The sequence below is a fragment of the Zootoca vivipara genome, chromosome 11 (assembly GCF_963506605.1).
Source record: "Zootoca vivipara chromosome 11, rZooViv1.1, whole genome shotgun sequence".
NCBI lineage: Eukaryota > Metazoa > Chordata > Lepidosauria > Squamata > Lacertidae > Zootoca > Zootoca vivipara.
Genome location: NC_083286.1, coordinates 60,503,140 through 60,522,632, shown reverse-complemented (window position 1 = coordinate 60,522,632; position 19,493 = coordinate 60,503,140). Strand labels below are relative to the sequence as shown.

General features: G+C 46.4%; 1 protein-coding gene across 1 annotated transcript; it reads right to left on the bottom strand.

Annotated features, from left to right (window-relative positions):
• Positions 1-1,416: 1,416 nt before the first annotated feature.
• Positions 1,417-18,784, bottom strand: LOC118077217 (maestro heat-like repeat family member 5). Its single transcript, XM_060280274.1, has 16 exons — positions 18,648-18,784; positions 17,616-17,734; positions 15,787-15,936; positions 14,778-14,932; positions 13,770-13,917; positions 13,159-13,340; positions 12,147-12,284; positions 10,822-10,936; positions 10,057-10,200; positions 9,389-9,565; positions 6,775-6,928; positions 6,510-6,514; positions 5,506-5,631; positions 4,094-4,238; positions 3,194-3,259; positions 1,417-1,771 (listed from the first exon to the last, which is right to left on the bottom strand). Exons 1-16 carry the CDS (start codon positions 18,649-18,651, stop codon positions 1,611-1,613), a joined length of 1,989 nt encoding a protein of 662 aa, XP_060136257.1. The 5' UTR covers positions 18,652-18,784; the 3' UTR covers positions 1,417-1,610.
• Positions 18,785-19,493: the final 709 nt, after the last annotated feature.

Below are 19,493 nucleotides of genomic sequence, written 5' to 3'. Positions count from 1 at the left end.
GGTTCGACGCTCATCTTGAGATGGATTACTATCATCTCACCTTGTGATGTGATTTGTATTGCTATCACCCTCCCTTGATCATCCTTAAATACTTGTTTCGGGTCTAACTTAGATTTAATGTATAATACCACTCCTCTTTCCTTTGTTTTATCTGAGGTTATAAATTCCATTCCAAATATTTTATTTATCAATACTTTTCTATGTCTTTCAGCCACATGAGTTTCTTGTAGGCAAACTATATCCAAATTTTGTTTTAAGATTTCATGTTCAATTTTAATCCTTTTTGTTTTACCATGTAAACCATTTACATTCCAAAATAATATCTTAAGATCAGCCATTCTGATATTTATCTTTTAATTAGAATCTTGTTTCTCTTTTAATTCTTCTTGAATACCTGTAATATCTTTGGGCGTTTCCTCTTCCTCACCTCCTGTTGCTCCCTGTTCCCCTACCATTGGTTTAGCTTTTCCTCTTTTTTATATCTCCTCCAAAACCTTCTGTGCCTCGTCCATGTCTCTGCATCTCTGTTTCTTATTTTTGTATGTAAAAGAAATTACTTCTCAGAGTTCTCATCTATAAGGTATTTTATTGTTTCTCGAAGGCATCTGTTAGAAAGTTATAATTTATGCGTTTTTTAAGAAGGCAGGCTGGAATTTCCTTCAGAATGATGATATTCTATCCTCAAATTTGAAATCTGTTTTGGTAGTTGGTTTGCATTATTCTGTCTTTAATTGATCTTGAATTGAAAATCACCCAACAGTGTCCTGGTAATTCCCTAATCTTTGCAAAATTTGATTTAACGTGATAGATCCTGTCAATTGAACCATCCAGCTCCTCCTCCTATATTCCTAACCATTCAGACAATGTGTTAATTAAATACTCTTTTACGTTCTCTTCCTCTTCCTCTGGGACGCCTCTAAAAAGTAAAATTGTATCCCGCTGCTTCATTTCCTAAGCTGCTATTGCATCCCAGCTTGTTTCCTGAGTGGCACAGACAGGTATGAGGTTAAGATTAAAACTGGCCAGGAAGATGCAAGGGTGTTTCAAAGAGGAATTGTTTCTCTTTGTGTGATCAACCAACCAACCAACCAACCAAAAGGTCTCGGAGTCCTGAATATTCTGAACCTTATTTGAAGCAGACTGACAATGTATAGTCAAATTGACAGATATCACTGAAAATGATGGAAGCATGTAGCTGTCTCAAGACTTCTGGAATCTGTCAGACCCCCTTCCAGGCCCAAATGTTTTCCTTTCCCTTTTTTCTTGGAGGAAGGTCCCCCCCCCCAATTTAGGCCATAATCTGTGTATGCAGGCATGGGATCAGCTCTCCATTGGATGGAGAGGACAGGGGAGAGAAAATAATCATATAAAAACAATGGCTTTTGGAAAGGGAAAAGTTGATGCAAAAAGGTTGATTCATAGAGAGAAAGGCAGACCACATAGAAAGCAATGTCTAGAGTTTTCATTAAGTTCTCTACAAGTGCTCTCAACACAAATGGAAGCCCAGCTGCCCCGCAGCTGCTCTTTGTGGCACTCGGAAAGCAAGGAGAGCTGTTCCTGCTTCCCTGCCTTTTCTGAAGACCTGCTTCTGGGCATGCCAATTCTCGGCCTCACTGCCTTGCCATGTTGTTTTTTAGCATGGACAGGAGATGTTGACTGGGCACAATCTTTGGATTGATCCGTCCGCCGCAGCGTCTAAACAGCTCCTCGCTGGCAGCCACTGCAGCATTGGACACAGCCACGTCCAAGTCTCCCTGAAGGTCCAGGAGAGCTGCAATGGAAGAAGGAACATGAGAACCACAGCAGAATCCTCCTGGATCAGGCCAAGGTCCTGCGTCCTGTTCTCACAATGGACAACCAGATGAGCCAACAGGAAACCCATAAGTGGGACCCGAGCACAAGAACCCGGTTCCCTCCTGTGGTTTCCGGCAACTGGTGCTCAGAAGCATTTCTGCCCCCAACTGTGGAAGCAGAGCAGAGCCATTGATACCCTTTCCTCCAATCGTTTCTCAAAGCCATCCAGGTTGGTGGCCATCGCTCCCTCCTCTTGTAAGCTGCCCTAAAAACACAGTTATAAATCACATATAGATATTTAAAGAGATAAATTCAAAGGAGGGACAGGGCTATGTCTTGTCAGGAGCGAATGCCTCTCATGATAAGGACAGAAGGAGCTGCCTGGAACAGAGTTAGGCCCATTGGGTTGCTGAGTTCAGTATTGTTTACATGGAAGAGGTTTCTAGGACTGGCCGTTTTTTGATGTGGAAATGAGGAGAATTTACACACACGGGGGACCCCCCCCCCCTTACCATTGGCTCTCCTGGCTTTGGCTGATGGGAGTTGTAGTCCAACAACATCTGGAGGGGGGTGATGTGCAGGACAGGAGAATTGCAAAACAACGGGGTTGCAGTGGCAAAGAAAAGCAGCCTGGGAAGGGAGCTGGACTCCCTGGGTAGCGTGTGATATTTTAGGGGGTGAAACTTAATTTTTGACAAATTCTTCAGTGAAAGGTCTTTAAAATATGTTTTTGGGTGTGAGAAATTAAAATCTGCTATTATTTTTGTGACTGAACAACATTTAGCACGGTAAGTCTATGTCTGATGAAGCAAGAAAAAATGCTTTCGGAAAAATCAAAGAATTTTAACTTCTGAAAATGTAAGGTAATTACATTAATACTGAAATAAAAATAACCAAAATTCTTAGGACTCATTTTTAATTATTTCTATGCAGTTTTACACACATTTGCTTACCAAGCAAAACTAAATCATATTCATTTCACCCAAGTCATGTTACAACTTTTTAGCACCCTCGCTTTCTGAATTTGAAAGCTGAAAAATTCAGCACGCCCTACTGTGACAATTCATTTCGCCTTTGTGTTGCTAGGTAAATTAATGCCAGTTGTTAGAGAAAGAAACACGGTTTCTGTTCAAGTCCAAGTGTACAGAAACAAAACTTTTGTTGTTAGGTCTAATCCAACTATATTATACTTTGCCAATGCAATTCCTTGCCCAGCACAAACATCAGATTTCCCGTCATGTTAGTGGCTAGAAGAACATGGGAATCAAAATCATGAAGGGAAAGGAGACTGCAGGGGCTGATAGTAACTAAAGTGGGATAATCTGGGATTAATGAGATTGGAAAAAGTAGTCCTGTGATGAAAAGATCTCTGCAAGGAAAGAGCCGGTTTGATCCTTACCCAGAAAAACGTCGTCAATCTGTTTGCTGCTCACCACATCAGGTTTCATAAATTGTGCATTGCACGCTAGACAGATCAATAGAAAATTATCAGTTTTTGCATTTGTCCCGCTTAAAAACATTAATCAGACCTGAGGAACAGAGGCTGTTGGTACTCTATAAAAGGGGCTAACAACTTCTGGATCACTTTAACAATTTGCTGGTTTAATCGTAGGAACCCAGGAAGCCGACTGATGCTGGGTCAAAGCATTGCTCTATCCAGCTCAGGACTGTCTACACTGACTAACGGGCTCTCCAGGATTCCATACAGGGGAAATGGTGTGGCGTAGTGGGGGCTACAGGGGGGATTGCCCCAGGCACAAAAAGGTTGAGGGGTGCGTCTCTGTTTTAATACAGGCAATACTCGTTTTGCGTGGGAGTTATGTTCCAGACCCCCCCCACGCATTGGTGGGGGCTGCATAAAGCATTCCACCCCACCCTTGTTCCGCCCTGCCGTACCCCACCCCCTTTCGACCCTTGCTCTGCCCTTTTAGTGACATCTTAATGATGTTCTGGTGACGTTTCCGTGTCACTTCCAGTGCGCACAGTGCATCAATTGCAAAGAACCACTCACTGCCTGTATTTAAAAGTGGTAGCCCACCCTGGGACCTTGGGGCATGGAGCTGGTAAACAACAACAAACAACAACAACAATGGAGAAGCGCCTGACTTGCTGTGGGCAACTGGTAGAAAGAAACTGCTTTCTGGGTGCAGCCTCCCTTTAGCGCTCTCCTTTGGACAGAGTTGGGCAGCGCATGACACCTGGAGTTGCATCTCAGCCTCCAGGTATCCCGGCTGAAATCCCACTTCTGGCTCATGCCCTGAAACCCCCCTTTCCTCTTAAGAGCCTTGTTTTCAATTACCTATCAATATCGTCGCTGCCTCGCGATGCGCAGGGTTCCTGCTCTTTAGGTATTCCGTCATCTGCATGAGCATGTCTGGCAACCTCTGCCTGTATCTCCACAACTGGGGGGTGGGAGTGGAAAGGAAGGCAAGCGAGGGGCCAGGTTAGTCTTTTGTAAAACTCCATTTCTATCCCTCGTGGTGGCCAAACAATACTTGAAAAGTATAACCTCATTATTTCCGAATTGGCCACCCACAGTAATACTACTGACTTTATATAACGCAGAATCATACTTCATGCCCAAGTATTGAGAGGACAGGAAATGTTAGTTGGTTTAGTTGGTAGAACTATGGAGGCAGAGCAGAGCCATCAGAGCAGAGCCACCCTCCATCAATTTGTCCAGCCTTATTTTAAAGCCATCCAAGCTAGTGGCCACCTGTGCGTCTTGTGGCAGTGAGTTCCATAGCATAACTATGGATGTGGCAGTGTTGGTGGGCCTCGGTTTGTGGCTGTGCTACACATCAATAATAGTGACAAAATGTCTCAGAAGACATCTGTGATGGAGAAGGCAAGGGCAAGCTGGGGGCTGCGGCCGGCTGATGCTGATGCCACAGATGCAGACACAGGGAGATGAGAAGGTAGATGCTGCAGCCACATACCCTCCAACATTTCTCCAATGAAAATAGGGACGTCCCATTCCATAATGCTAATTTTACTATTTATACCCCACCCACCTTACTGGGTTGCCCCAGCCACTTTCGGCAGCTTCCAACACACATAAAACCATAATAAACCACTAAATGTTAAAAAAACCTTCCCTATACAGGATTGCCTTCAGATGGCTCAGAGGTCAGATAACTGCATACCCTCCAACATTTTCCCAATGAAAATAGGGACATCCTAAGGAAAAGTGGGACATTCCGGGATAAAATCAGAAACCGGGACGGCTTCTCTAAAACATGGACGTCCCTGGAAAATAGGGACACTTGGAGGGTCTGCAGCCACACCTAATCCAGGAGGGTGCACATCAATACACCACAATGGCATAAAACTGGGGAGTTAATTTAGCAGAGGGAGAGAGGGAGGAGCAGCTAGGGGTGCTGCAGATGTTGCACAGCATCTTTCTAAGAAAAAAATCAGCATATCCCCCCTCCCTATTTCTCAAGAGTCTATTTTGCAGAATTTTATCTAGATATTCTTCCACTTCCTCACCCAAGCCGTGATCTGGGGCATTGTGGTGGATACAAAATATTAGCCAGGCAGTAGAATAAAATAATCCTGCAACTCCCACTGCCCACACCAAACACACACAGTTTGGGCGGAAAGTATGTGAGTCCCAAACTTAAGAAATGGTGGGGAAATTTCTTCTTCTCTGAAGCAAACTTGTGAAAGAGTCTGGAGGGAACAGTTGACCATGTTAATTTTACTCACAATGTACTTGGAGATAACTGAGAATCTGTAGTAGAGTTTGTCTTGCTGCCCAAACTCAAAGATGTCACTGGGCAGCTCCCCCAGTTTCAGGAAGGTGACAATTGTGTTAAGGACAATTCGACAGTCCTAGAATCGAAAGGAGGGGTGACATTTTACTTCACATCAAGCCTTAGGCTTGCAACAGCTTTGAAAATATACATATCTGCATTAAGGCCGCAATGCAAATAAAATGCAGAGCGTAACCCAGGTAGGGTTGAAAACACAACTAACCCACCGGGAATTAAGCACCTGTAAACCCTGAGAGCTCACCTAGGTTTTCAACAAGCATCAAAACGCCTCTAATGTAGGGGCTCACCTGGGCTCAGAAGGGAAGTGATTCCATAGAGAGGAGCCACCCTGAAAAAGACCCTCCCTCTGGTTACTGGCTGCTAAATGAACCTCCACCAGGCCGGCCTATTCAGCTGATCACAGTGACAGCAGAGGAGTCAAGGCTTAGCTTCCAATCCCAGGAACTCAAACCTGGATGTATCAGATGGTGTCTAATGACCAGGATATAAAACCAACCCTGCAAGGCTTCCACTCCTTAAAGCTAACCAGCCTCGATCAGAAGACTTCCAGAACCAACTTCCTTGGAAAGTGGTGGCCTCTCCTTCACTGGAGGTTTTTAAGCAGAGGTTGTAGGACCATCCGTTAGGGATGCTTGAGTTGGGATTCCTGCATTGCAGGGGGTTAGACTAGAGGACCCTTGGGATCCCTTCCAACTCTATGATTCTGTGGTTCGATGACTCTCTGATGGTTCCAACCTTTTGCAGAGCAATCCCAACCACAGCATAGTATCTGCAGAGCAAGTGACTTGAGCAAGGGAAAAGGGGTAAAAAAAGACCCCAGGATCTCTAACTTATCTGACCTGGACAGAAAAATCCCTTTTTAACCTCAGGTGCTGTGATGACACAGACCCCAAGCACAATCGAGGCCCACGCATTCAAGACCAGTCTACGCTTTACTTGATCTGTGGGGCAAGATGTGATGATTCTCCAAGCCCTGCTGGAACACGTAGAGCAACGCTTCTCGTGTGGAAATTCCCAGGAAAGGGGAGAGTTCCTCAGCTGCAACAGATGCTTCGAGGACTACCCAGCATTGGTATCGTAAGGGGTTTCCACGGGCAGAGAAACATTGCTCTGCATTCCAGCTGCGTGCGGAGAGTTGCCAGGGAGAAGCGGTTTGCCAAAGGGGCCAGGCAATGCCCAGACTGGCCCTTCCAACCTCAACTCACCTCTCCGCTCACAGGGTCGGTCAGCTGGATTATCAGGGGGACGAGGCTCCTGAGGACGCTGTCTTCCGCCCTGTTTTTGTGCTCTTCCTTCATGCCTCTCAACAGCACCCCGAAAAGACTGATGGAGCAAATCCTGATGTCATTGTCCTCCTGAGGAGAGAGAGGAGGAGAACGCCAGTCAGTCCCAAGTGCTGTGCAGGGCAAACCCGTCTCACAGCTTCCGGGGAGTTTAGCTGAACAAACGCTTCTCGTTCTCTATGGGTCTGGTTGTTTGAGGGTGTTAGCCTGGCCCACACAACAGGGGACCAACCCTTTGCCCACCACCATCAAGGAGCTTAGTGGACTGAGTTCATCTTGGTGCCTCTAAAGTTGTGCCAGCCTCCCCTGCTGGCAGACAGAGTCACCTGAAGTGCTGGTGAAGCAAGAAGTCTTGCAGATTAGGCCAGTGGGATCACTTGTGGGGAGGGTGCTCAAAGCCGAGTGGGGTGACAGAGGGGTGCTTGAGGTATAAATGTGGCGTGGTGTGTGCGCATGACATGTGCATGTCACACAGCGCCAGCCCTCTCAATCGTGGGGGCAAGCTGGTGCAGCTGGTGTTCTGAATTTCATTGTGTTATTATCTTCTTTATTTCCCCCCATAAGTCTTTATTAAGGCTTTTCCATAATACAAGAAAAGAAAGGAAAGTGATCTAAATAAAAACAGAAAGAGAAACGGAAATGCAGAGTCTTCTCTCAAGGGTAGCTCTTAACCCTTGTCTCACACGGAAAGAGGAGGACCTGGGAGGTTCCCTTCCTTCTCCCACCCTGGGAAGTCTTCTCTTCCCTGTCTCTCACTCAGGGACCTTCACCAACAAGCCATCACCTTCCTTGGAACCCAACATGGGCGTAGCCAGGATTTATGTTGGTGGGGCAGGATTTATGTTGGGTGTGTGTGTGGGAGCAGAACCAAGGTATATGTGATGTGATTGGTCAGTTAGTTAAGTATTTTTATTTATTTAATTTACTTACTTACTTACTTACTTACTTACTTGAAGGGGCAGTTGCCCCCGTTGACCATGCCCAAAGAGCCCAATAATGGCCCTGAGCAAAGGACACCAAGGAAAACAAAAGGAAAAGAGAGAAGAAAGAAGATGGAAGGAGGGAAGGAGGGAAGGAGGGAAGGAGGGAAGGAGGGAAGGAGGGAAGGAGGGAAGGAGGGAAGGAGGGAAGGAAGGAAGGAAGGAAGGAAGGAAGGAAGGAAGGAAGGAAAAAAGGAATTTTGATGTTGTGTTATCTTCCTTAGAGGGTCGTGCAAACCTCTACTTTGAATACAGTGGTAACTCGGTTCTCAAACGCCCTGGTACTCAAATGCCTTGGTTTCCAAACGCCAAAAACCTGGAAGTATAAGTGTTCCGGTTTTTGAACGTTTTTCGGAAGCCAAACGTGTTGGCTTTTTTTTCCGGGGTGCTTGCACCAATCAGAAGCCATGCCATGAACATTTCGGAAGTCATGTGGTGAGAGCCAGTGTGGTGTAGTGGTTAAGAGTGGTACACTTGTAATCTGGGGAACCGGGTTCGAGTCTCCGCTCCTCCACATGCAGCTGCTGGGTGACCTTGGGCTAGTCACACTTCTCTGAAGTCTCTTAGCCCCACTCACCTCACAGGGTGTCTGTTGTGGGGGAGGAAGGGAAAGGAGAATGTTAGCCGCTTTGAGACTCCTTCGAGTAGTGATAAAGCGGGATATCAAATCCAAACTCCTCCTCCTCCGCCTCCTCCTCCTCCTCCTCCTCCTCCTCCTCCTCCTCCTCCTCCTCCTCTTCTTCTTCTTCTTCTTCTTCTTCTTCTTCTTCTTCTTCTTCTTCTTCTTCTTCTTCTTCTTCTTCTTCTTCTTCTTCTTCTTCTTCTTTCTTCTTCTTCTTCCAGAACTGAGTAAAGTACGAGAACCAAGGTACCCCTGTTTTTGGTGCTTTTGTTTTTACTATTTATTTTGCATTTTTGTTTTTGAGGCTTTTTCAGTTAATTAGTTTTTGTGACTGTGTGGAACCCAGTTCAGCTACTGATAGATTGACTGTGTGACTGTGGAAATGGATAAAAGTCCCCCATCCAAAGAATGACTATCATCAGTGCAGGTAAGAAAAAAAAAACTATTTTAATTTTTATCATCTACAATACTGTCTTATGTATTTTATAGTACGGTGCATTGATTATTACTTTCATTTTATGGATCAATGGTCTCGTTAGAGAGAAAGCGGAGGCTTGACAGCCATCTGTCAGGAATGCTTTGATGGTGTTTCCTGCTTGGCAGGGGGTTGGACTGGATGGCCCTTGTGGTATCTTCCAACTCTAGGATTCTAAAATTCATGTTAAATTGCTTTTTTAGGTGTTGTATTTAAAAGTCTGGAATGGATTAATCCATATTGCATTACTTTCTATGGAAAAGCGCACCTTGGTTTTGAAACGCTTTGGTTTTGGAACAGACTTCTGGAACGCATTTCGGTACCCTGTGATTCTTTTTATAGTGTAGGGGGCACTGGGGATGAGGCTATGGAACCAAAGGGGCAGCCCCCCCCAAAATGTTTGGGAAGCACCAGGGCATGGATGAAGCCCATTTCTAGTAGGCTTGTTGACTTACATCATTGAAGTGTTTCAAGAGTTGAGGATAAAGGCTGCACCCGGCTGAGCTGTATTCCTCCGCCTCCAAGTGTTGGAACAGGAGTTGCAGGCACTTAATGGACTCCTTGGCAATACTCTTGTCCTGATTGTAAGTGCAGCTTATCAGGGGCGAGACGAAGCCATTCAAGGACTCTCCCTGAAGGAAGCAAGGGAGCAGGTGAGGGAACACGGTCACTGCAGAGAGGTCAGCGCACGCAGACGCTGTTTGCACCCAAAAAGCCACAGCGTAAGCGTTACACAAAAGTAAACAACCCAAACGGGTGCTCTCTCATGAGTCGTTGTACAAGGTGAGGGCATCCCATAGGGGAAGGGACCAGAGCTGGAGCGTCTGCTTGGCATGCAGAAGGTCCCAGGTTCAAGCCCCGGCTTCTCCACGCAGGGTTGGGAGAGACTCTTGAAACCTTGGGGAGCTGCTGCCAGTCAGTGTAGCCAGACCATTGGATCGACTCACTTGAAGGCAGCTTCCTTCGAGGCAGGTGCTGATCTGCACCTGAGAATAAGGCTGCAGCAGAACAAGGGAGTCTCATTTCAACTGCCTCATTGAAAGGCTGGTATGGCTACCGCAAAGCGTTGTTGGGTTATTTTGTGCACTGCTTGATAATGTGCCCCCCGCCACCAATCTCTTACCTCCAGTGGGTGCTGCAGCAAGTAGCCCAGCCCTCGGATGCTGAAGAGCTGCATGAGGGGGTTGGCTTGGCCCATCCACTCCTTCAGGACGTCCATAATGTCTTGCTTCACGAAAAACAAGCCTATCTCCCCATGAAAAAGGAGCTGAGAAAGAAAACACTTGATGTGTGCAAGGCCAAAGAAAGTGGGGAGGGCAGGGGGAAATCTGTGCTGCGGAAACCAAAGTTCAGTACCCCATACCCTCCAAGTATCCTGATTTTCCAGGGACAGTTCCGGAATTACGAAAGCCAACCGGCTTCTGATTTGATCCCGGAATGTCCCTGTGTCCCCTGCCAGAGCTGCCGCCACCAAGCTTGGGGGGGAGGATGAGCCAGAGCTTGTCCCCAATGACAGTGGCGGCTGTGAGGGGGCCTCTCGTTGCTCCTCCATGGCCTCTCCGTGGCCACTGCTGCTGGCCTCCTCCCTTGGGCAGCTGGTAGAGGGGGCTGGAAAGCAGGTGAGAAGAAGAGAAGAGGCTGCGGCCACCCAAGCCCAGCCCTGTGTGCCATGCTGGCTCTGAGGGGCAGGGAGAAAGGGCAGGAAGAAAGGGGAGCAAAGTGCAAGGAGTTAGTTAATGCCCTTGGCTCATATAGAAGGCCTGTAGAAATTGCTGCCTCAGGCAGAGTGCAGGCCTGCCAGCCATCAATGGTGGCTCAGGAGACCTTCTGACACCCTCTGGTTTCAAAGCAGGAGCGACTGCAGGCGTTTCCTGTTCCCGACTCTCACCTCGGTGAAGAAGGCCATCCCAACCGTCCTCTCTTTAACGTCAGGGCGGCGCAAGTAGGCGTTGGCCTGTTTGAAAGTCGTTCTGAGGTGCACTTTGGAGAATGTGAACAAGGTCCTGAAACATCAAAATCAGACACAAAGGATGCAGAAGCCTGAAGCTGGCAGGAAGGACCACTAAGTGCTCCTGCATCATCATCATCATCATCATCATCATCATCATTCATTACTTGCACCCCGCCCACCTGATTGGGTTGCCCCAGCCACTACCCTCTGCTCCTCTCCAATTTCACCCACGTCGTATCCCAAGTCATATCTAGCTAAGTCAAGGAAGGATGCTTGAGAGTGCAGGGCAGTATCTTGCAAATAAATCTCCAAAGCCAGCAGAGTTTGCTGAATACAGTTTTCAGTGCTTGGAGGGGGAAGGGGAAGGTTCAGGCTCCTGCGTAATTCTGAGCTGGCAGGAAACAACCCGGATATAAATGGTGCAAAACAAGAGTGTTTCATGTGCCTTTCTTTCTTTTTAGCCAACCCCAAAATCCAGATTTGCTCTTGCGGATTTCATCCCCCCCCCCCCCCTTGCAGGCATGATCTGTTCTGCCCTGTTCTTATGAAACAATTATGAATGCAAACGGATTTAGAGAAGAGTGGTAAATGGTGGGATTCGCTCCCCACAGAAGATGCACCTCTTTACGCCTGTGACGCCTGAGTATTTTCAGGACCCAGCCTATTCCTGCCTTTGCAATTTGTTTCAGCTGATTTATATTCTGAATTTTAAATGGCTGTGATCCACCCCAGGACCTGCTGGAGAAGTGCAACTAATCAATTTAATTGTAATATTATTACCATTACCCCATAGGCACCCACTCGACCTCTTCAATTGGTGGAATTGGCACTATTTCAGGCACCACATAATTCCTGCTCTGCATTTGTAAGAACATTCAGTGTGTCAGTACATAACCTTTGGAACTCCCTGCCTTTTGATATCAAACAGGCACCTTCACTGTACCCTTTTGGGCACCTGCTAAGAACATTCTTGTTTAGACAAGCCTTCCAAGATGTTTAGAAAGCTGGTGCAAATGTTAATCTGGTTTTAGTCTATGGTTATTTTAACTTTTCAAAAGTCTCAAATTATTGTTGGCAGTTTTTCTAATCGATATTTTCTTGTCTTTTCTTTTTTAACCACTTTGAAGTTTGTTTGTTTTATTACAATCAAACAGCATATACATTTTCTGAAATAAATAATAAGTTTATCTCCATTTCCCAGAAAGCAGGCCTTGGGGGGGCGCTCTTCATGTCTCACCTGCCACTCCTTTTCACCATCTTACCTTATCAGAATACGAATGCCTTCAAAAAAGTTTTCTGGACTTGATAGCATATCCCAGCACCTTTGCATCCCCAAAATGTTGTATTCTTTGACATAGCCGCCACACCCAATAAGGTTTTTCAGGGCCTGCACAGTGGTCCTGAATCAAGTGAAAGAATTAAGAATATTATATTTATTTATCCATTTTAAAAAATTGTATACTGCCCTTCACCCGTAGATCTCAGGGCAGTTCACAACATATTAATACAAGATAAAAAGTACAAAATAAATAATAAAAATGTGAACAAACCCAACCAAAAACTCCTCTCCCTCTCACAAACACTTTTGAAAGGGCGTAGGGTGTTAATCCACCAATGGCTTGACTGACAAGGAACATTTTTGCCTGGCATCTAAAGGTATATAATGAAGGCACCAGGCAAGCCTCCCTGGGGAGAGCATCCCACTAATGGGAAGCCGCCACAGAAAAGGCCCCTTCTTGTGTTGTCACCCTCCAGACTTCTTGTGGAGGAGGCACATGAAGAGGGGCCTCCGATGATGATCGCAAGGTCTAGGTAGGTTCATCTGGGGAGTTTTAGTTCCAGCCTCAATCACCAGCCCCCACAGCCTCTCACATGTTTCCAGCACAAGCTGCAACCTTTCGGCTGTGATGGAGACTTAAGGTTTCATGACATGTGAGTCTCACCACACCCAAATCAGCCCATCGTGCGTGCGGGAGAGTCTCCAACATCCCTTCCCATCCTAGTGTCCTTCAGATGTTTTGGACCACAACAACTCCCATCTTCAGCCCAGTTGTGCTGGCTGGGGCTGATGGGAGTTGTGATCCAAAACGACTGAAGAGCACAGGGGTTGGGGAAGCCTGGGTCTCTTAGCTATCCTGCCTAAGCAGAACCTCCACCTCCAAAGGAAGCCTATTCTCTTTGGTGAGGGGTGAGCCATCATGGCTATGGGTCAGGCTTGCAAGCGCCCAGAGAGAGAAGGGAGGGCCACCCCAAATGCATTAGCAGGTCCCTTACGCCAGCGGACTGAGATGCGAAGAGGGCTCTGAGAGGAGACTTCTCGCCCCCGAACCTCTTCTGCTCGTCCCGAGGACAAAATAGATCTGAGTGATCAGTGCAAGCAATAGCTGGGAGAACTTGTTCTGCAGTACATCTGAAGCTTCGGGTAAGGACAGGATGAGACACAAAGCGTTGGTAGCCTGGAAGGACAAGGACAGGACATTGTCAGATAAAGACCCAACTCTCTATGCAGGACGCAACTCAGACCCCTGGTCCATCTCAGTAATGTCTACACTGACTAGCAGTGGCTGTCCAGGGTTTCAGGCAAGTGACCCCCCCCCCGACGTGGAGATGCTGGGGCCCTTCTGCATACAAAGCAAGTGCTCTGAGCCAGGGCTTTGCTCCAGGAGACCCCTCCCCCAGGCCCCCTTGCTTTGTATTTTCTGCTGCCTATTCTTTAGTAATTTTTACTTTGCTTTTGGTACTCCCCTCCTTTGGTCAACTTTCCCTGCTTTTCTCCATACTACGATGTCTGATTTTCCATGTTTTGTTGCTGTCATTGCCCCCAGCCTCATCCAGCTCCCATTCAAGAACAATCCAGGAGAGAGAGAAACTGAGGGGTTTCGTACCGCCATTGGCATTTGAGACTTGCTGTGTCGCCTGTAAGTGATTTCTGAATTGGGGTCTTCATCCTGAAGCCGTTTCAGGAGGGGTCTCAGAAGCTTGATGCTGGAATACGGATCGGAGACCAAGGCCTTCCAGATTGCTGCGGCACTTCTGCAATTTTTCAAAACAGAATTCTTCCTTTTTCCTTTTCTTAAAAAAAGCCAGGCCTTTTATATTTCCTTCATATCGCACATGCATTAGCAGAGAAAGAAACTACTATTCCCCTTTTTGATATGTAACTCGGGGCACAATTTTTTGCAAGTATGAAACTAAAATATAAATTAAGAAACCCAAATTAAATTCAGCTCTCCCCATTTCCACATCATGAAAGCTTTGCGCATTTGCTTATACAATTTTGCCTCTTAAACACCTTTTTAAAAGAAATCTCCCCTAATTTTACGTCTTTCTATATGTTATTTCTACCAGTTCATGCATTTATGTGCCTACTTGGGTGTGTGTGTGTGTGTGTGTGTGTGTGTGTGTGTGTGTGTGTGTACTACTTGACTGGAGAACTGCATTGAAAAATTCAGCATAAAGTGCGAATTTTGAAATATGACAGTTCTCGTTTTGGAAACTGCAAATGATGTAAGCTCTCACTTAAAAGTGACCCAAACTGAAATTTGTTCCCTGTCCCTCGCAACTGTCCAGAAGGGGTGTGCATGTGTGGGAAACCTGGCATGGCTTCTACCTGAATCTTGAACAGAGGTTTGATCCACATGGGTACTGCCTTTCACAGCGTGGAAGAAGCCTCATTCCCACAGAGGAAGCAGCTTCCAGAGGCCAAAAAGTTGCCAACTCTACTTCAAAAACCTGGGAGATGCCACAGAGTTGGGAAATCACCACCCGTGGCTGATGGGCTGTGGCCTGGCTTGGCGGATCGCAGGCTATGCAGGGCATCTGAGACGTCCTGAGATTTGCAGGCAAAATGGATCTATCCCCCCATAACACAGTAATCTCTTAGAGATCCTTACTCATCACAGTCCATCGAGCAGTCCAACAGGCTGTCGACCACTGGGTTGAGACGCTTCGTGGCGAGGTTGACGACTGCCGTGAGAGCCTCTTCCTTTGTCCGGGAGTCTGGGATCCTCGGGAGATGGTTGTAAATCTCCTTGACAACCATGGGCAGCTGGAAGAAGATAAAAGAAGACCGGGATAAGAAAGTGTGGTGGACCTGAAAGAAAGCGAAGGATTTGGGGGGAATGATAAATGAGGAGATAAAAAAGATGTTCAAAGTGATTATAACAAACAAAACAAAACTGAAGCTTTTGGGGTTATAGGGACAGGAGTTCCAGAAAAGACGATTAAGTTATTTGTGTATATAAGCAGCTAGGATTCTCTATGCACAGAAATGGAAAGATGAAGAAGTTCCCAGCAGAAAAGAATGGATAAGCAAAGAATAGATTGGGATGGAAAGTAGGAAAAGGGAAAAGGAAAAAAGTAGGAAAAAGAAAGGAAAATTTATTATGTATTGGAATTTTATGTGAAATTGTGGAAATTTTTATAAAATATATTTTTAAAAAAATACCAGGATGAGAAAGAAATGACTATTTGTTTATTTGCTTGTTTGAAAATGTACACTGTATTTAGATTTTCAATAGAGCTTACAAAAGAGAACCCAAAAAGAAATATAAAACAGATCAAAGAGCCAGCTTAACTCATCTCTCCTGTTAATTTAGGAAGCTGCACCTTGCAATAACAATGGTCCATGAACCTCTGTGTTGTTCACATTGTGTTTCCTTTGCATTGACATGAACAGGGTGGAAGAATGCAATTAAAATACTGTCACAGCAGACAGCGATATGAAAAACATGGTGGTTGGTTTTTGGAAGCCGAACTGCAGCAGAATGGAAACAGAGGCGTAAGCCACAGACACGGAAACCGATGCCTTCTTACATCCCTGGAAACAAGCTAATTCTACGTTTGAAGAGAATGTTTCATTTATAGGACACCTGCTCCCCCCGCCTCCATTTTGAGCCTTACATCTTCCATGTCCATCCCGCATTCCTCAAGGAAGGAACTCAGCAGCACTCCTGCAGCCTGCGAGATGACTCTGTCTTCTACTGTCAAGTTGTCGATCGCCTTCAACACAACCTCATTGATCTGGCCTGGCGTGAGGTGCTCCCCAAAAGCCTGGTACAAAGAAGAAAGAAGAGGGAGTTTTCTTCTGCTCCACACTCCGACCACTTTTAAGTAGTCCAAGGGTGCGCGCCTTCACAAACAAAGTGAAAGACATATGCACTCAGCCTTGCAGAGGGTTGAACTAGATGACCCTCAGGGTCCCTTCCACCTCCCCAATTCTGATTCTATTTATATGTTTATTTAAGCAACTGAAAGATTTCACAACAAACAAAACTAAGAGTCAGGTGACGCCTTGCTATTTTTTAAAATTGGTTAGTCAGACTAGAAAATAAGATAACTTTTCTCGCAGAAGCAGAGAGGGCGAGTAATAGTGGATATCAGTTATATAATCAATCAATGCCAAACGAAGTCAGATTTGGTGGGAACCTGCAGGCTGTGTGTTTATTTCTTAATATATGTCAAAAACATCCACCACAATGGTGGCACAGTCCAGGCTTCCTCAACCTCGGCCCTCCAGGTGTTTTGAGACTACAATTCCCAGCATCCCTGACCACTGGTCCTGCATGGGAGTTGTAGGCCAAACACATCTGGAGGGCCGAGGTTGAGGAAGCCTGGCATAGTCCATTGGCACCTCATGAAATGGGCACCAAACGAGTCAACTTTTCATACTCTTTCTTTGCCCAAGGTGGCAATGCATGGCTCTCTCTCCTCCCCATTTTATCCTCATGAGGTAGTTTAAGACCGAGAGACTGTGACTGACCCCATGAGTTTCCTGGCTGAGTGGGGATCTGAACCCTAGGTCTCCCAGCACCTGGTCAGACTCTCTAGCCACTGCACCACACTGCCTCTTCTCGATCCAGCAAAAGTGATACATGCAGGGTATCAGCTCTCCTCACCACAGGGGCCCATCAGATGCACAGCGCAGCTAGGGCTGCTCCACAATTCTCCTGCAGGATACATTGGCCTGGCAGGTTGCAGCTTGTAATGCATATGGGTCTCTATCCAGGGCTCACAGTTGTGGCAATGCCTGAGTAGTTTGGGTTGGGATCTATCTGTCTATATCTATCTATCTATCTATCTATCTATCTATCTATCTATCTATCAATCAATCATCTATCTATCTATCTATCTATCTATCTATCAATCAATCAACTATCTAACGTTTTGTGTAATGTGACCTTTTTAAATAAGTAGAATTTGGCATGCACTTGTCTTCAAAGGATTTATTCTAATACAATGCATTTCCATATGTTATTTACACTAATATATACATTTTCTGGACACTTTTAGCTTGCACAATCCTTTTTGTACACACTGGCCAGGAAATGGCATTGAAAAATTCGAGGATGTGTGAATTTCAAAGGCGGCTTGTGTTTCCATTCTCATGTTGTTTCATGAAGCCTGGGTTTGATAGCCTTGGCCAGTGTTTCTCAACCAGTGTGCCTCCAGATGTTTTGGGACTACAACTCCCATCATCCCTAGCTAGCAAGACCAGTGGTCAGGAATGATGGGAGTTGTAGTTCCAAAACATCTGGAGGCACACTGGTTGAGAAACACTGGCCTTGGCTTTAAATGTGAACTGCTCTGAATCTCTCCCTCATCCCCTAGAAGGCGTAGGCGGCCTGAGGAGGTTGGTGGAGCAGGGCCCCATTGGCCTGAATGGACGAACCTCTGCTAACCAAGAGCTGGCTGCGGTCTTAGCAAGAAACAGTCCCAAAAGCCACACCTACCTTGGCCACTTTGGAGATGTCATTGTAGAAGACTGAGGGCCCAGGAATGAAGAAGTCTTCTCTATACCATTTCACCACATTTCCTTTCCTGTTCTTATGCCTCATCTCCACCTTCTTAGCTAAACGGGGTCAGGGTTGGGGATATGCATGCAAAAGAAAACAGCATTAGGGCTCCCTGCACAAAACCTCCAGCTTTCCCACTGTAGCCAACAAAAATATTGTCGATTTCACCTCAAAAATTGGAATTCAGAACTGGGAAAGGTTCAGAAGGGGGCAACCAAAAGACTGGGGTGGTTGCAAAGCTCTATGGTCACAGCATTTGGGGGATTTTCCGTTTAGAAAAATGGCGAGAAAAGGGAGACACAATGTATGGCAAGGGGAAAGTGGAGAGAGAGAAAGCTTTTTCTCTCTCCCTCCTAACACGAGAACTCCGGGAGCTCCAATGAAACTGAAGTTTCAGGATGGTCCTTCTTCTTGCAGTGCACAGCTAAACTTTGGAACTCCCTGCCACAGGAGGCATTGATGGCCACGGACCAAGGTGGCTTTCAAAGAGGATTAGGCAAATTCATGGAAGAGAAGGCTACCCAGGGCTATTAGCCATGCTGGCTCTGCTCGGCCTCCACGGTCAGAGGCAGCAATGCTTCTGAAGGCCAGTTGCTGGAAACCCCAGGAGGGGAAAGAGGTCTTGAGTTCAAATTCTGCTTGCTGGTTTCCCACAGGAATCTGGTCAGCCCCTGTGGGAACAGGATGCTGGACTGGGGTGGGCCACTGGTCTGATCCAGAAGGCTTTTCTTATGTTCCTAAGGAGTGAATCCCTCCCCTCAAACTGCCCTCTCGTCTCTGGCTAACGGGGTGTTTGCATTAGGCCAGTGCTGGCACGAATTCTGGCCCTCCTGAACTCCCATCAACCCCAGCGGCAGCCAGCATGGGCAACACTCAGGGATACTGGGAGTTGGAGCAGCCTCTGTCGGGCTACAGATCTCCCACCCTGCGGCTTGCAAGAAACACACCCTTTCCCAGCATCCCACTCACCCATTTTGGCGATCAATATATAATGGAGGTGGTACAAGGCCTCCGCGGATTGCAGCCCAATGTCCTTCCCGTTGTCTGCCAGGTGCAGGGATAAAAGTGCCACCAGCTGCCCCAGAAGGGGGAAATCCTGGGATATCTAGGAGGTGGAGAGAGAGAGGTGCACAGTCAGCCCTCATCCCACACAGCCCAGCAAGAGAAACGATCTGGCATGCTTTCAGTTGGCAAAGGTGGCAGAGGGGCGCAGGGAAAGAGACCTATGCTTAGGTGGCCCACCCAAGGGCTTTTTTCCAGCCAGAACTCCCTGGAACTCAGTTCTGGCACCTCTCAGGTAGGCGCTGTTGCCAATATAAGAGAATGAGGGAGGTGAGTTCATGGTGAGTCCTCGGGTTAAGAACTTTACTTCAAGATGAGAACAGAAATGGCGCAGTGGCAGCAGGAGGCCCCATTAGCTAAAGTGGTAACTCAGGTTAAGAACAGTTTCAGGTTAAGAACGGACCTCCAGAACAAATTAAATTCTTAACCGGAGGTACCACAGTATAGAAATGTAATACATTAAAAATAAAGAAATCTGAAATTTCAGCATTAAGCCTTGGTCACTCACATCAAAGTTTAAATGCTCGGAAACATATTTCATGAGAAAGCTGGTGCTCTTCACAGCTCTTTCTCGCTCGTAGATTTTGGGGGAGTCTATCCAGCCATTTGTGTGCTGCGGGAGAGAAATAATCATCATCACATGGACGGACAAGCATTAATCCGGGTTTGCAAATTCACAAAGCTTTGGCTATTGGCTGGATCAATCATGCTGGGACCATAGAGGGGACAAATTGCAAAAAGGGGTTGTTTTGT

Bases quoted from the DNA above. Each gene is read 5' to 3' on its own strand.
- LOC118077217 (XM_060280274.1), bottom strand. The intron at 13,918-14,777 runs GTAAGGATCTCT...GAAAAATTGCAG, and splicing joins TGCTCGATGGACTGTGATGA to AAGTGCCGCAGCAATCTGGA. The intron at 10,937-12,146 runs GTAAGATGGTGA...TTGATGTTTCAG, and splicing joins GGCATTCGTATTCTGATAAG to GACCTTGTTCACATTCTCCA.